The 17,980-nt window shown below is 41.8% G+C and overlaps 1 protein-coding gene across 5 annotated transcripts in view; it reads right to left on the bottom strand.

Annotated features, from left to right (window-relative positions):
* The window catches only part of PPP4R1 (protein phosphatase 4 regulatory subunit 1), a 79,466-nt gene extending 62,588 nt beyond the window's left edge, over positions 1-16,878 (bottom strand). For 2 of the 5 annotated variants that reach the window (XM_045849940.1, XM_045849943.1), the window contains exons 1-2: positions 16,366-16,878; positions 16,123-16,167 (exon numbers count right to left, since the gene is read on the bottom strand). In XM_045849940.1, coding sequence (XP_045705896.1) covers positions 16,123-16,167; positions 16,366-16,372 — 52 coding nt within the window. In that variant the 5' untranslated portion in view covers positions 16,373-16,878. Of the gene's footprint in view, positions 1-16,122; positions 16,168-16,365 lie in introns of those variants that run through there. The other 3 variants (XM_045849944.1, XM_045849942.1, XM_045849939.1) reach the window with 2 other exon arrangements.
* Positions 16,879-17,980: the final 1,102 nt, after the last annotated feature.

The following is a 17,980-nucleotide window of genomic DNA, read 5'->3' as shown; positions in this document are numbered from 1 at the left end:
CTGTTCCAAATTAAAGACATGACAACTAAATGCAGTGCCAAAGTCTTGAGTTAGAAAAACAGCTCCTATAAAGAGTATTACTGGACAAACAGTCAAATACTGAAGATAAACTATACATTACATAGTTCAATGGTACCGATGTTACCTTTTCTACATTAAATTAGTGACTGTGAGAGTATGACCTTGCTTTTAGGAGACACGGACTAAAAGATCATGATCTCTACCACTTATTCTCAGAAGGTGCAGTGAAGAAGTTCAGATTCAGAATAATGTATACATTACATTTTGTGTGTGTGTGTGTGTGTATAACTGAGGGAAAAATAGAGCAAACTGGCAAAATGCCAACAATGGCTGAATGTTTTGTGTAGTTCTGGAAGTTTTCAAAGTCTAATTTAAAATAAGTTATTCCATTATTTGACTGTAAATTAGGTTTATGGCCTTATTTAGTGTGGCCAGAAAAATCAAGATTCATCTCAGCAAAAGTATATAGTAAAGGCTTGCTGTTTGCTGGGCACTGTGCAATGGGTAAAGAATAAAAATGTTATTAGACCTTGAACTTACACTATAGTGAGGAGTCAGTAAACTATGGCCAGCAGGTTAAACTGGCCCAAATCTGTTTTTGTAAACAAAGTTTTATTGCAAGACAACTGTACTCATTCATTTATGTATTGTCTATCACTGCATTCACCCTACAAATGGCAGATCTGAGTAGGTGCAACAGAGAGGATGTGACCCACAAAACCTATTGTAAATTTACAGAAATTTTTACAGAAATTTTTCAACCCTTTACAGAAATTTTTGAACCCTTGAACTAGTGATATAGCAGAAATGCAATTAAATCATTGCTTGGGGACAAAAATTAATACAAAGAGAAAAATAAATTTGAAGGACCTTATAGCCTCAAGCAAACAGGTATGTGAACTTTCAATTTGTACTTTGTAACAATGTTTTCAGAAATCTTTCCTTCAAATATATTGTGTTTATTAAATCCCTACAAATAATCATTTACTAATAAGTATAAACTTGTCCTATAGCGTGTTTAATCTCACAATTAAGTTGAGGCAAGAATAATCTGAAAGAAAAGAGTATACAAGGTCTGTCTGGAAAAAGTCCAGCCACTATTAATATGGCAAGAACAGTTTGCATGATATTGATGTAACCTGGCAGCCAAGAAAAGTGGACTGGATTGCACATGCATGAACAATGACAACTTCACTGTACTAGTCAGTGGGGGCAGATGACACCAATGAATGAGCATCTGTACTGTGTGACTGTCACATTCAAAGTGACTGAGCAAGTAGGACAATGAATCTGCATCAGGTTTTACATTAAACTCAAAACATTCCTCTGCAGAAACTATTTGGATGATTCAGAAGACTGCAGCTTTGGGCAACTAGTGATTGGCAGCTTCATCGCAACAAGGCACCCACTCATGTACAGGTTTTTGGCAAAATATCAAATCACCCAAGTGACTCAGTCCCCCTACAGCCCGGATTTGGTCCCCGACTTCTGGCTTTTCCCAAAATTAAAATCGCCTTTGAAAGGAAAGAGACTTCAGATCATTAATGACATTCAGGAAGTATGACGGAGCAGCTGATGATGATTGGGAGAACTGTGTGAGGTCCCAAGGTGCCTACTTTGAAGAGAACTGAGGTATCACTGTCCTATGTACAATGTCCCTTTTTTTTTTCCATTGTTTTTAAAAGACTTTATTTGGGGACTGCCAGACAAGATGGAGGTGTAAGTAGACACACTGTGCCTCCTCGCACAACCAAGATAGGGACAAGAACAATTTAGAAACAGAACCACCAAAACTGACAGAAAACTGAACTGCATGGAAGTCGGACAACCAAGGAGTTAAAATAGACACGTTCATCCAGACTAGTAGGAGGGGTGGAGTTGGGCAACCTGGCGGAGAGGGGTCCCAGCACAAAGAGTGGTGGGACTGGGCACATAAGGCATCCCAGGCGTGCAAGACCACAGCGGGCGGACCCTGGGCACACAGGCAGTGGCTGGCAGACCCTGGGCTCAGGGTGGGAACAGGCAGACCCAGCAAGGCAGCGACTGTGAAGCAAGGCACTACATGCAAACCAGGGTCCCAGGACCGGGAAATAGAGCCTTGGGGCACTGATTGAAAACACCTGTGAGGGTTGAGGCACAGGGAGAGACTCCCAGGCTCACAGACGAGTTCATTGGAGAGACCCACAGGGTCCTAGAATGTGCACAAGCCCACCCACAAAGGAATTAGCCCCAGAAAGGCCCAGTTTGCCTGGGGGAAGCGGCAGAAGGGACTGAAGTCTGGTGGAGAGTGGAGCAAGCGCCATTTTTCCCTCTTGGACCCCGTCCCCACATAGAGCGTCACAACCCAGTGACTGGGTTGCCCCGCCCTGGTGAACACAGAAGGCTCCGCCCCTCATACATAACAGGGGCGTCACCTGTTATGACAAAAAAAAAAAAAGGCCCAAACAGAAGAACAGATCAAAACTCCACAGCAAATACAACTAAGTGACCAAGTAGATAGCCAACCTATCAGATGTACAGTTCAAAGCACTGGTAATCAGGATGCTGAGAGAACTGGTTGTATATGGTCACAAATTAGATGAAAAAATGAAGGCTATGCTAAGTGAAATGAAGAAAAATGCACAGGGAACCAACAGTGATGGGAAGGAAACTGGGACTCCAATCAATGCAGTGGACCAGAAGAAAGAAAGAAACAACTAAACAGAAAAGAATGAAGAAATAAGAATTCAAAAAAATGAGAGGCTTAGGAACCTCCAGGACATCTCTAAACGTTCCAATATGCCTGAATTAGAGGGGTACCAGAAGGGGAAGAGGAAGAGCAGCAAGTGGAAAAGTTATTTGAACACACACTAAATGAGAATTTCCCCAATCTGGCAAAGGAAATAGACTTCCAGGAAGTCCAGGAAGCTCAGAGAGTCCCAAAGAAGTTGGACCCAAGGAGGAACACACCAAGGCACATCCTAATTACATTAGCCAAGGTAAAAATGAAGGAGAGAATCCTAGAAGCAGCAAGAGATAAGGAGACAGTTGCCTACAAAGGAGTTCCCATCAAACTGTCAGCTGATTTCTCAAAAGAGACCTTACAGGCAAGAGGGGGCTGGAAAGAAGTATTCCAAGTCATGAAAGGCAAGGACCTACATCCAAGATTGCTCTATCCAGCAAAGCTTTCATTTAGAATGGAAGGGCAGATAAAGTGCTTTTCAGATAAGGTCAAGTTAAAGGAGTTCATCATCACCAAGCCCTTATTCTATGAAATGTTAAAGGGACTTATCTAAGAAAAAGAAGATAAAAAACATGTATAGTAAAATGACAGCAAACTCAATTATTAACAACCACACCTAAAATGAAAACAAAAACAAAAGCAAACTAAGCAAACTAGAACGAGAAGAGAACCACAGAAATGGGGATCACATGAAGGGTTATCAACAGGGGAGGAGGAGGAGCAGGGGGAAAAGGTACAGAGAATAAGTAGCATAGATGGTAGGTAGAAAATAGGGGAAGGGCAAGAATAGTATGGGAAATGTAGAAGCTATAGAACTTATGACACATGGACATGAACTAAAGAGGGGGGAATGTGGGTGGGAGAGGGTGTGTAGGGTGGAAGAGAACAAAGGGGTTAAAGGGACAACTGTAATAGCATAATCAATAAAATATATTTAAAAATAAAAGAGACTTTACTTATTTTTAAAGAGAGGAGAAGGGAGGAAGAGAGGGAGAGAAACATCAGTATGTGGTTGCCTCTCGCACACCTGCTATTGGGGACCTGGCCCACAACTCAGGCATGTGCCCTGACTAAGAACTGAATCAGCGACCCTTTGATTCATAGGTGGGTGCTCAATCCACTGAGCCACACTAGCCAGGGCCTATGCACAATGTTTCTTGTATCTTCCATATTCTTCAATAAATGTCTCTATTTTTATTACATGGCTGGATGCATTCTGGATAGACTTTGTATTCAGCTTCTAACATCATCATAACAGACAGGGCCCTACAGAGGACAGAAAGTATTTTAGCTACGAAATCATTAAACAGCATGCTATTACCTTTCTATCCCCGGCAAGTTTAGGAGGTTAAATGACCTAAGTTATAAATCTAGGGAGGCCAAAATTGGAAGGCAGTGAGAGCACAATAACAAGTAATCAGTAAATAAAATAATAAATATTATGTCAGGTTTAATTTAACCTACCACCTTCAAGTTAGGTAACCAACCAAATTAATCAGTAAATAAGCCTCATCAAGTACCATTTTTATAAATTTGTGGGACTATATACCTCAGGGGAATATTAGAAATAATGTTACAGCACAATGTCTAATATACACTATGATAATTAAAAGAATTTTAAATCTAGAAATTTCTCCCATCTTCCTTTTGCAACAAATTAAAAAGCTATGTTAGATGATACCTAGGAAAAGAATATTAAAACCTACAAGGTCTGAGTTGTACTCTAGCCTCTACCACCATTCCACCTTTATATTCGTGACACCTTGGGCCTAAACTTCCTCATGCTTAAAATGAGAAGATGAATATATAATCTGTCCTCTAGCTCTTGACTTCACTAATTCTGAGATAACTGGCTCATCAGAAGTATAGAACAACTCAAACTTTAAGTTTATGTGATCCTATAGATCAGAGGTATCAAACTCATTCTGACCAGGGGCCACATCAGTCTCGCAGTTGACTTCAAAGGGCCGAAATAATTTTAGGACTGCGTAAAGGTAACTACTCCTTAACTGTTAAGCAGTTGAAATTACATTTAGCCCTCTAAAAGCAACTGCGAGGCTGATGTGGCCCTTGGTGAAAATGAATCTTACACCCCTGCTATAGATGATGTAACAAACCAATTAAAATATAAAATTAAGCTTTTGTTTACCAATATTCCTTTGTTATCAGTAAAGCTCACTCAAATGGGTGAAATGTACTTTAAGCAAGATAAAAATAAGCAAGATGTTATTTCTCTTAATCTGGTAATCAATATGATTAAAATGAAAGTGGGTTTATTAATCAAAAAGATGTACTTTATTACAATAGAACCAGCAAGGCAAACATCTAACGAATTTAGCCCTGGCTGGTGTGGTTCAGTGTACTGAGCGCTAGCCTGCAAACCAAAGAGTGGCAGGTTCCATTCTCAGTCAGGGCACATGCCTGGGTTGTAGGCTAGATCCCCAGTAGGGGGAATGTAAGAGGCAACCAAACATTGATGTTTCTCTCCCTCTCTTTCTCACTCCCTTCCCCTCTCTCCAAAAATAAGTCTTTAAAAAAAAAAAGAATTTAATCATTTTTAAACATATGTTATTGATTATGCTGTCACAGTTGTCTCATTTCTTTCTCCCTGTTATTTCCCTCCACCCTGCACTGCCCCCCCCCCACTGGCATTCCCCCACCTTAGTTCGTGTCCGTGGGTCATACATTTAAGTTCTTTGGCTTCTCCATTTCCTATACAATTCTTAACCTCCCTCTGTCTATTTTGTATCTACCATTTATGCTTCTTATTCCCTGTACCTTTCTCTCCATTCTCCCCAAACCCCTTCCCAATGATAACCCTCCATGTGATCTCCATTTCTGATTGTTCTTGTTCTAGTTGTTTACCTAGCTTTTGTTTTTTAGATTTAGTTGTTGATAGTTGTGTTTGTTGACATTTTTACTGTTCAAATTTTTTAACTTCTTTTTCTTAGATTAAGTCCCTTTAACACTTCATAGAATAAGGGCTTGGTGATGATAAACTCCTTTAACTTGACCTCATCTGGAAGCACTTTCTCTGTCCTTCCATTCTAAATGATAGCTTTGCTGGATAGAGCAATCTTGGATGTAGGTCCTTGCCTTTCATGGCTTGGAATACTTTCCAGCCCCTTCCTGCCTCCAAGATTTGTTTTGAGAAATCAGCTGACAGTCTGATGGGGACTCCTTTGTAGGTAATGGTCTCCGTTTCTCTTGCTGCTTTTAAGATTCTCTGCCTATCTTTCAATTTAGGTAATGTATGTAATATGATATGCCTTGGTGTGTGCTTCCTTGAGTCAAACTTCCTTGGGGCTATCTAAGCTTCCTGGACTTCCTGGAAGTCTATTTCCTTTACCAGATTAAGGAAGTTCTCCTTCATTATTTTTTCAAATAAGTTTTCAATTTCTTGCTGTTCCTCTCTTCCTTCTGGCAGCCCTATGTTCAGATGTTGGAAGTTTAAAGTTGTCCCAGAGGTTCCTAAGCCTCTCCTCATTTTTTTTTTAAATTCTAGTTTCTTCTTTATGTTCTGATTGAATACTTATTTCTTCCTCCTCATCCAAACAGTTGATTTGAGTCCCAGTTTCCTCTGTCAGTGTTGGCTCCCTGTACATTTTCCTTTATTTCATGTTCCATAGCCTTTACTTCTTCCTCTATTTTGTGACCACACTCAACCATTTCTGAGAGCATCCTGATTACCTGTGTTTTGAACTCTGCATCTGATAAGTTGGCTATCTCTTTGTTGCTTAGCTGTATTTTTTCTGGAGCTTTGATCTGTTCTTTCGTTTGGGCCATCTTTTTTGTCTCAGTGTGCCTGTTACTTTGTAAGGGGTGGAGCCTTAGGTACTCACCAGGGTGGGTCAAACCACGTTGCTGCCTTGTGACCTGTATTTGGGGGGAGGCACCTAAAGGGGGAACAATGCTGCTTGGTCAGCTCTCGGCTAGCTTCCAGTCACTTCCTCCACTACCCACATGCAAATTGGGTCCTTCTGGTGCTGATTCCCAGATGGGTGGGTTTGTGTATGTTCTAGAACCCTGTGATCCTCTCCAATTAACCCTCTTGTGAGGCTGGGAGTTCCCCCCACCACTGCAACCCTCACAGGTTTTTTCAATCAGAGGTTTGATGCTTTATTTCCCCATGCTAGAATCCTGGGTTACGTGGTCTGTCTCATTCCCTAGTTGTTCCTCCCAGTTTATCTGCACACGAATGTGGAACCACCTGCTCCACCAGCCGCCACCTTGCCGAGAGTCCTCTCAGCACTGGTTGCCCATCTCCGCCCCTCCAACTGGTCTACATGGATGTTTCTTCTTTAACTCCCTGGTTGTCAGACTTCCATACAGTTCGATTTTCTGGCAGTTCTGGTTATTTCTGTATTTAAATTTGTCATTGTCCCTCTTTTGGTTGTGCAAGGAGGCAAAGTGTACCCACCTACACCTCCGTCTTGGCCGGACGTCCAGAATTTAATCATTTAAAATTTCATAAGTTACCATACCTTACCATAACCTTAGATGTCCTTCTATTTAGAGACTGTAACTTCACACTTAAAGGACATCGCTGTGAAATATTTGTAGTTAAACCAAAATGATACCTGGGACATCTTTAAAGTACTACAGCTACACCCTCCATGCACCCCCATAAGTTCAGATGTTAGAAAAGGAAAGATGAAAGATGAAGTTAACTGGTGGGCATATATTGCTTATTAGCTTTTGTGTATATCTGAAATTTCCCACTAAAAGAAGTAAAAATATTTACTTTTAAAAATCAATGTAATTCATCCTATTAAAAAACCAGAACACAAAAACATCATAGATAAAGCATTGATAAAATCCAACATCCATTCCAAAGTTCAAGGTAGTTCTCAGTTAATTCAGGGAACTTTCTCAATCTGATAAAGGGTATCTGTGAAAAATAATTAAGTACAACATCAAATTCAGAACTTCTGCACTTTGAAATACACTGTAAAGACGATACAAAGACAAGTCACAGGCTGGAAAATATTTGCAAATCACATATCTGAGAATAGACTTGTATATGGAATATATAAGGAACCCTCAAAACTTAACAGGAAAACCACCCAATAAAAAATGGCCAAAAGTTTTAAACACTTCACCAAATAAGATATACAGATGGTAAACAAGCACATGAAAAGATGAGCAGTATTAATCATTAAATAAATGCAAATTCAAACTACAGGAAAAAAAATCACACTCTTAATAAAATGGCTAAAATGAATACTGCCCATACCAAGTGCTGATGATGGTGTAGGGCACCTGGACCTCTTATACACTGCTGATGGGAGTGTAAAATGGTTTAACCATTTGGAAAAACAGTCTTGCAGTTTCTTAAAAAGATAAATAGCCATTGCACTCCTAGATATATACCCAAGAGAAAGAATGTATACATCCATGAAGACTTGTACATGAATGCTCATAGCAGGATTATTATAATAGCCACAAACTGGAAACAATCCAATAGCCCATAAACATTTCAAAGATTATAGAGTAAATAAATGGCAAGGGTCAGAATTTGAAGCCTGGTCTGAAGATTTTACGAAGCCCAGTGCTCTTTCCCCTACATAAAACTGTATCGGGATACATGCATATTGCATAATTATAACATGGTTAATGCTCAAATACCAACTACACTGATCTCAATTAGGCCTGAGAACAAGTCTGCTCCTAAATCTAGGCAGATAAGGAGCTAACACTTGACTTGGGAGAGTCAGGGGATGATTTTGGAGAGGGGGAACCTAAGGTGGTGAGCCAGCTGAAAGATCTGTACAGCTTCTTAGAAGTTATAGATGTTGGGGGCAGTGAAAATGAAAATGGAACCAGGTGTTAGACCAGTCGAGTTAGACTGGACCCCAGTTGAGCAACCTTGGTACTTAAGTTCTAACTAAAAATGGATTCAGAGCTAAGACTCAAACTATAGGAGAAAGTTTATTTAGAAAGTCACAAAGGTAAAGAAGTGAGCTATAGAAGAAATGGGCTCTCAGGAAACAAGTTGCAGAGGGGAAAAAAAAAGGCCCTTGGAGGTTAGGAGGGAGAGAGGTAAAGGTTACACACTTACAGGGAGGAAGAAGGGAAGGGGGGGAGTATGGGCATGCTCTCCCTGAGTACACTGGGTCCTCTGTCCTAAAGGCTTTCAAGGGTGGAGATTTTAGGGGAGGTCTCAAGGGAGGATCCCAATAAAATATTGATGTTTTCCAGATTGTCTTGTCATGGTTGTGTTCTCCACTGATTGGCTGGCACCAGGCCAGGGGGTCATCAGTCAATGCAGCTAGTCCTGAGGCAGCTGTGACACCACTTCTCTGGTTTTGCTGCTTTTTTGAGCCTAGAGCTTAAACACAACTGAGGCCTGGATGTATCTGATGCCTGTCAGAACCTCATTGTTCTGGGGGCTTAATGCACAAGGCCTATTCTTCATCACCCTTGTTTGTTCCCCCTCTAAGAGTGTCTGGGGTCTAACCTGAATGACTTGTACCCCAGCACCCACTAGGGGAGGACAGTTATCCTGGGAATGAGGTCCTTCGTTTTCCCAGTTTTCCCCTTTGCAACGCGCCTATGGCTTTCCACCCTCGTGACCTTCTCTACCCAGTCTTTCTTGCTCTGCTCGTGTCAACTGCCTACCACATAGGGAATGCAGGCCTTTCAACTTCCTTAAGTCAAAATTCCATAGATGTGCCCCCTCACTCTTCTTCCCAAACTATTAAATTAGGTTTCTTTTCAGATCCAAGCTAAAAGCAAAACAACAACCTAATTTAAGTTTAGGGAATGCCCACCATATCATGTAGCTGATGGCAAAATCTGTTTGCTATCAAGAAAGAAAAATCCAAAATTCCAAAATATAAGGCAAATGTAGCAGTGAAGTAAAAGTTTAATAAACATAATTTTTTTTGTTTTGACGAGAAGAGCAACTGAGGTAAAAGGACCAGAAATAAAATAACAAACCAGTGACCAAATATAGCAGACTAATGAACTTCACCTAAACAAGAGCTGTGTATCTTTCATAGGTAGGAAAAACAAGCAAAATCCTATGTATTTAGGGGGGGTTATTTTTGTGTGTGTGCAGCTACAATCCCAGGCAGCCAACACATATATTTATTTACAAAGGGTTTCCCCTGCCTTTTCCTGACACAGATACTGGCCCGCAGTGTCCACGGCGTTATGCATGAGACATGAGATACATTCACACAGACTAGTGAGTCCTGTGGAGGAAAGGGGACGGCACAGCTACCCTCTCAAGGGGAGGGTGCCTCGGAGCATCCTGGCCACTCTCTCTAGGGGAGAGTGTGCCAATCCTTCCCTTCACAGATTTTTATTGGAATCAATTTGCACAGGAATACAGGTCAAGTTCATTAATCATTGTCAGGCAGTAAGGATCAAACAATAGCACACAAAGAACTACGAGGGCTTATTCTGAGTCAGGGTCTGTTAGCTAAGAAGCTATAAAACTTTGGGAAACAAACTCATTTCCTGCTTGGGCCTTTATCATTTAATTAACAGCATTCTTAGCAAAGCAGATTTCATAGGATTTTATATATTCTTTCTCGGGCCTGATCACCAGGGGAGCCAGCCCTCTCCAGCACAGGGCCGCACAGCCCTCTGTCATAGTTTCAGGATTAAGTCAGGCAGAGGAGGCAAGATAGCCAAGAAATTAAGAGACTACTCGCAGGCAGAATGAGGACTCAGGCTTTGTCAAAGCTGAGGAGCGAAGGTCCAACACCCCCTTTCTCCATAGCCCCCAAGTCCTTCCCTGGGGCCTCCATGTGATCGTCCGTGTCATAGGTTGTTCCCCTCTAGGGGAATCTTACCCATCATGGGCTAACTGATCAAGCATTGGGGGCCAGTTATAGAAAAAGGAGCAGAAGTGGTGCTTCTGCCAAGGAGATAAGCTTTGTCTCCTTAGTGGCTTATGGTCTGAAGGTTACTCACTCAGCCTTAGCCATGGGGGTTTACAGCTCCTGAAACCAGGCAGGATGGTTCCTAACATCTTCCTTTTTTAAAAAAAATTCTACATGGGAAATTGTCACTTAAGGCATCATTACCTGATTCTATACACATGTTGGTACCACTAAAACCATTTTAGGCACTCTTTTCTAGGATATCAATTATCTTCTATCTAAATAAAGATTTGTCCTGCCCAGTCTTGTTGGTAGTATTAAAACATGCTACCAAGTCCCAAGCCTCACTCTTCCAAATACTCATTTAACAAAATCTATAAATACCATGACTTCCAAGAACACCTTCCTACGGTCTTTCACTGATTCCCTCCCTGGCTTGTACTTCCCAAGGTGGTGAGGACTTAAGGAAGTTTATCAAAACCAGTTTTAGTGTTTAAAAATAGTTGGAAGGCCCAGATACTCCTTGAAAGGAGTGCAGTTTAGGTAGTTACACCCAATTAGTTCTGGATCCATGTAAAAAGATTCCGAAACTTAAACAAGTATGGAACATTCTGTGTCATGGCATATGCCATAATACAGCTCCAAAAAGAAAAGTAAACATAAATATTAAATAAGCTATAATATATTCAAGCTCCATTCTAATTATCTCTACCTAGAATAAATTAAACCATATGCAGCATACTAATCTTCAAGGATTATTTTAAGCATGGTTCAAACAAATTACCTATTACAAGAAACTTGGGCTGCTCAATGTTATAAACTGGGCAATTTAAGAATAGACAATATTTAAAATACAATATTCACAATTAGGAGGCCTAGCTTAAGATTCTGGCTGGTACTTAGGAGTTTTCCCTGAGAAAATAATTTAGTTCTTTTGTGTACCAGTTGACTTATTTATTAATTTCAGAATACCACAGCCTACACATCAGAAGGCTGCCATGAAGAATAATCTGTTTATGAAAGCTACTATAAAGTGTTATACAATCATTCTTTTAAAATAATCTTCAATGTGTTCTTTTCATAAAAATGTGAACTTTAATCAAACTCCTTCAATGAAATTATTTTTACAAGCATTAACTCATTAAATCTTATTGTATCTTAAGCCTATTTTACATCTTTTAGAAAACCTATTACCTTAAATGTAAATCAAAATTGAGTCTGTGGAAAACCGACAATAGAAATGTAAAGTATCTTTCTCTCAAAGTCTATTTGTCCTTTTTGCATTGCCTCCCATTATTCAAGGAAAATAAAGGGCTTACCCAACTCTGAAGTCACCTATTCAAATGGAATCACTGGCTTGCTTTCACTTTGAAATTCAAAGTGTGTTTCATGACATAGTATCACTTTTAAACTAAAACATGTTTTTCATCGCATTATTTTCTTCAAGTTAATTGTAATAGTACCTAATAATGATTTTATTTACTTACCTTTATGATCTTTTGATATGTACATACAGGATGGGGCTAAAGTAGGTTCAGTTGTTCATATGGAAAATAATACAATAATTAATAAATATTAATACAAGAATAAACTGTGTTTCATACTCATAACTGCAAACCTACTTCTGCCCTACCCTGTACAATGCACCATTTTTTACACACTAGGATTTTGTTTCTTTTCCTCAGGCATATCAGTCAAGTCAGTTTTTAATTAACCCTTTCCCCTACCTATTGCTCTATAGACTTTAGGGTTTAAAACAAAACAAATCATAACAAAAGAACCGAGACCCTTACCAAGGTCTGGCAATTCCCCCCACACACACACCAAAATCTAGACACTAGGTCCTCTCTCAGTCTCCACAGCTGCAGATTACCTGTACAATAGTATCTACCCTCTCTTCTGCCTTAGTCTAGGTTCTGCATTTAGGAAAAGCAATTGAGATTCTAAAGCTTGGCTAGAAAATAATTTCTTTACATCTCCAAGGCCAACTTAGACCTAGCTTGGATAAAGTGGCAGGACCTGGTGCACAATTACTCTGGAGGCCAGCCTGCATACCAGCATTGCCTGAGACAGAAAACTGGGTACATAAGATACAGTGGAGATGTAAGGGGAGCCCAAGGTCCATTCTTGCTGACATCTCTGGTTCTCTACCTTCTTCAGCTTCTCCAGGATGTGACAAGCTTTTTAATTCCCTTACCAAACAACTTGCCCTCAACCTAGGCACCATTGGCAAATGTCTCTCTCATTTTTTCTCTTTTCACAATAGAAGGCAAGTGGTTCTTCAACTGGCCATATGTTCAAAGACCCCTTGTTTCTGAGTATTCTGGGTAAAGGTATTGTCAGAGTAGGGAGCTCTCCTTGGGATGTGCCATCCTGGCATGCAGATTATTTCAAGCTATGAACAATTAAAGCCCAACAAACTCAGGCAGTGTTTTTTTGTTTGTCTGGTTTTATCTCCCCCTTTCCTTCTTAAAGGGATTCAATGGAAAAACATGCTTCAGGAAGGGAACCTTAGGATAAACACTTTAGCACATATGAATTAACAGTGGTATACAGGAAGGATCCATGAAAAAAAACACCTGTGCCCTAAATTTCCCTCTATTTCATTGTTTCTGATAGGCAGCAAGAATGTGTACCACTCTGTTAGCTAACTTGTGAGTTGACTATTTCCCTTTAGAAATCCAGACCTGCCTCCTCTTTCTGCCCTCTTTTCTCCAAAATGACATCTATACCTCATTTTGTCTCACTGTCTTTGGAATTTTTATGTTTATGTAAATTACCCATGTGCATATAATAAAATTTTATTTTCTCCTGTTAATCTGTGTATGTTGTTTCTTATTTAACCAGCCAGAAGAACTAAAAAGATAAGGGGAAAGTTTCCCAGGGGTGACAGTATCATCTACAAAAACTATCACCTATAAAAAAAAACAAAAATAAACAATTATTCTAAATTATTCTAAATCAACAAAATTATACATATGCAAATAAACTATTTGTGCCTTCAAATGTATAACTTTTATCTAAATTAAAACACAATGAGGACCTAGCTGGTATGACTCAGTGGATTCGCAGGTTCAATTCCCAGTCAGGACACATGCCTGCATTGTGGGCCAGGTCCCCAGCAGGGGGTGTGGGAAAGGCAACCACACACAATGTGTCTTTCCCTCTCTTCCTTCCTTTCCCCTCTGTCTAAAAATAAGTTAAATATTTAAAAAACACACACACACAATGGGAACTAACAACCTATAAAAAGTTAACTGCAAGCATTAGAAACTTTTATAATTATATAGTAATTCTGTAGTGTAATGCTCAACATCAGTATCTCCTTCCCTGCATTTTCCTCCCTTCCTCCCTTCCTCCCTTCCTCCCTTCCTTGGGAGAGGGAAGCATCAGCTGGTTGCTTCACTTATCCATGCACCCCCTGGTTGCTTCCTGTATGTGCCCTGACCAGGGATGGAATCTGCAACCTTGGCTCATGGGGACAATGCTCCAATCAACTGAGCCACCAGGCCAGGGCTCTCTGCTCTTTCTTTCAAGCTTCCCTTACACTTTATTCATGTAAACAACAAACACATAATAGTCACTATTTACCAGGTGCTATTCTAAGTGCTTTTTATGCATTCTTCTACGTAAGGCCCTGAACAACTCAGTAAGGTATGTAATATTTACATATCAATTTACAAATAACAAATCATTGGCATAGACAGGTTGAATTACAGGAGTCTGTCCAAAGTGACAATGCCAAGACTGGAACAAAACAATCTGGTTCCAGAGTCCTGTCTACTAACTACTGTGCTATAATGCCTCTGATACTTACTACTACACTCGACATTAAAATTGCTTATAAACCACTAGAGGGCATGGATTGTGATTATCCTTTGCACAGCTCTATCCTCTGAACCAAGCAGAAGTCTTGAGGCTCATGAATAAATCATTGTTGAGTTCTTCACAGATATGCTTTCCCCTCTAGACTATGTTCCCTTAAAGGTCAGAAGCAACAAAAGTGATATCGCAGCACATCCTTTAAGAGTGCATGGCACCCAAGTGAAAAAAATTAATACAAAGAAGTTCTTACTCCAGACATTTCTAAACACCTGCTGAATGAATATATCTTTTATTTATAAAGTCTTGAAGCAAAATACAAGAATGAGGAGCCTGTTTTGGGATAACAAACAGAGCCACCTCTTTAAACCTAACTTTGCAAGAAATCAATAGCAGCCTTAAATATTTTACTTTACTAGTAGGCAGATTAGCAGACTGCGGTAAAACATGACATGGAATAAAAACTGTCCTTCATTACATGAGTACTCCCTTTAAAAGAACTTTTTACTTAAAAAAACATACTTAACAAAAAGATAAGTTTGCATATGGTTACATTACTTTCAAAAAAATGACTCTTTTCATAGAATACTTCTAAATAGTAAATTCCCCTTATTTCACTCAAAACACCCAGGAATTTAAAAATTAAGCTTAATTTGGGCAAGGGAAACAAAAACAGACAATACTAAGAATCACATAATATTTAAAAGAGCAATTTCAAACTGTAGCCATGTCTGAATTACTTACATAGGTATTAGGCACAGTAAACCTCAGCATCGGGCAGGCTTTCCTCTAAATACACCAGAAATTCTATCATGGTTATCATTTCAAATCAGAACAATTTCCAAATTACCTTTTGATGCTAAAAGAACACATATGAAATGAACAATTCCTTTGTGACACTATTCTGTAAACAATGTCAAAGTTTTTGTTTAAACAAAAGTATCAACTCTTTTAAAACTTCAATGTCTCAAAGAATTAAGCTAAAATTGTAATATTTAAAGTGGTCTGGGTAATTTGTGAATATTTGCATTAAAGAAGTAGGCTCTCCAGATTTAATAACTCCTGCCAAGGCCACGCCTTCTAACCTTCCCGTAATCCACAAGTAAAATGAACAGGGAGCAATGTAAAAACTGCTAAGAGCTAAAGTGAAGTTACAGGTAAGTGATCTCCAAACAATCAGAAGGGGAGGAAACTGAACTCAGGCGGCTAGCAGGGACCAGGCTGCCCTACAGCTGGCCGCTGAGGAACACTTGCGAGCTACTACAAGAAAAAAAACACCTTCCTTCCTTATAGCTTCTTCCTTCCCCAGGAGGGTTGAGGGGATGGAGGAGGCCCCCGGAAGACACTTAAAGGAGAAAAACACACCCCAAGTTCCTAAATCAAATTTCTGCCTACTAGTTTCTTCTTCCAACACGGACGGCTGGGCAGTTCTCGAGCCCGCCGGAGATTTGGGGGTAGTGAGACGGGTGGGCGATGGGGCAAAACCCAATTCGAAGCATTACACAGGGCATCTCTTTCCACCATCGGAACCGGGGCACACCGTTTCCTCCAGAAAGCTCAATTTTCCCTCAAAACGGCAACCCTGGCCGGCCCAGGACCACGCCTCGCCGAGCCCGTCCCCACTCCAGGCTGGGCCCAGGCCGCCACCGCCCGCCTCCCCTCCCTTCCCGGCCGCTCTCCGCAAGCTGCGGACGACAAGGACAGCTGGGCGGGCGCACTCACATCCGTCCGTGTCCTCCTGCAGGTCCTCTTGGAGCAGCGAGAGGTCTGCGCCGAGGGGAGAAAAGAAAGGCCCGGTCAGCGCCCCCGCGACCGGCTGCCCCCGCCACCCACCCTCCGTCCCTGCCCCGGGTGGCCTCCCCGCGCAGGGACCCCGTGCCGGTCTCGACTCCACTCAGGGCGGTCCGGCGGACGCGGGGAGGCGCCACCGCCGTCGCGCCGCCAGGATAACAGGGGGCCACGTACCCGCCATCTTGTGGTCACCCCCTCCTCCTCGGTCTCCCGGGGATCCGGGGCTACATGGAGCGGCGCGAGCCGGGAAGCCGGTGGACGCGCGCGGGAGGGGTGGCGAGGAGGAGGGATGGGCCGGCGGACGCGCGCGCGGACGCGCGCGCGGGGCGGGCCGAGGGCCGCGGACTGGGCCGCTGGTGGAGCGGCTCCCGGGCAACGTGGATAGGCGGCCGCCTTGGGCTCCTGGCCTCGCCCCCGCCTCGCCTGTCCGCTCCGGGGCGGCTGGTGCTCCCTCCCGCCTACGTCGCTCCCAGCTGGGCCCGGCGGCGCGCGCTCACACCCTCGGCCAGAGGCGCCCTCAAGCCGAGAGCAGCGACGGAGGCGCGGAAGCTGCCGCCGGCCCGGGACCCTGGGGCTTTGCTGGGAAACGGAGCCGGGCAGGGCCTCCCGCGGCCCAACTCGCTTTATTGGGTCACCGGCCTCGCCCACCACCTCGTCGGCCTCAGCCCTTCTCTGCGGGGGTACAGTTCGCTATCCCTCACCCCCTCCCCTGAACTGCACGTACGTCGGAGGCGGCGATTCGAGGCCCAGCGGATGCCGAGTTTCCACCCTCCTGGCGGAGGAAGCACCGCCTTCCCGCGCACCCGAGGCCGGTAGAGAAGTAGCTAGTAACAAAGCCCAGGGTCCGGCTGCTTGGTTTTCGAGTGAGAAAATTATCTTTGTTCAGCCGGCTTTCACGCCCAGCACCTTTAAATCTTAGACCCAGGTTATTACCCCTATGCCCTTCTAATCCGGAGCTAACAAAGCAAAAATCCCCCAGCAAGGGCGTTGGGAGGCCTGGGTTCGGATCTAAATTCTGCCATTTACTTAGTAGGCAGGTGACCCATTTGTGAAATAAAATATAACTGCCTCTTGGGATTTTTGGAATTAATGAGGAATGTAAATAGCCTAGCATAGTACTTAATATCTGGGAAGTGTTCAATGAAGCGTGCCTATGATTAGTTTTTTTCCTTTAGTTAAATAATTTTGGTAATACTTGAGGTGCTCAACTGAATTCTTTATCACAGATTTTTTTTACCCTTTTTTTAAACATGTGCGTGATTACTGAGGCTCCTAAGTGCAAAGTGGAGGCTAAAGTTATTTTTTATCCCGTTTCACACTGTCCTATCTCCACCTGCAATTCTACGCAAAGCCTCCAAAGCGATAAAGTGGAGAACAAAACTAAGACTTGTTTAATTGATGCTACATTGGGAGTCTGGTCTGTTGGGGAAGAGGGGGAATTCTAAATAGTTAATCAGCTTGTTCTTCCTTTCTGCATGTGGTATTAACCAAGGAAGGATCAATCTGAAGAATCAGATCCCCTGAAATTCATAATCCCCTGTAATAAAAACTTGCCAGTCAGATATGGAACACATTGTATACTAAGTATTAAACTTTTGAGCATAATAAAAATTGAAATACAGCCTATAATTCCAGGTGTGTGTCTAATGTTCTCAAATACAGAATAAAAACTAAAGTCTAAATTATCATGTATTTCTCTTTTTCCCTTGCAGAATGCCCTTATATGAATTCAGCTGACACCAACTATCAAAATAACAAGGAGTTAGAAATTCACAAATCATCAACAGAA

Source organism: Phyllostomus hastatus, unplaced genomic scaffold, assembly GCF_019186645.2.
Source record: "Phyllostomus hastatus isolate PE091 unplaced genomic scaffold, TTU_PhHast_1.1 phas_contig_80, whole genome shotgun sequence".
In the NCBI taxonomy this organism is placed as follows: domain Eukaryota; kingdom Metazoa; phylum Chordata; class Mammalia; order Chiroptera; family Phyllostomidae; genus Phyllostomus; species Phyllostomus hastatus.
This window is presented reverse-complemented; position numbering and strand designations above follow the sequence as displayed.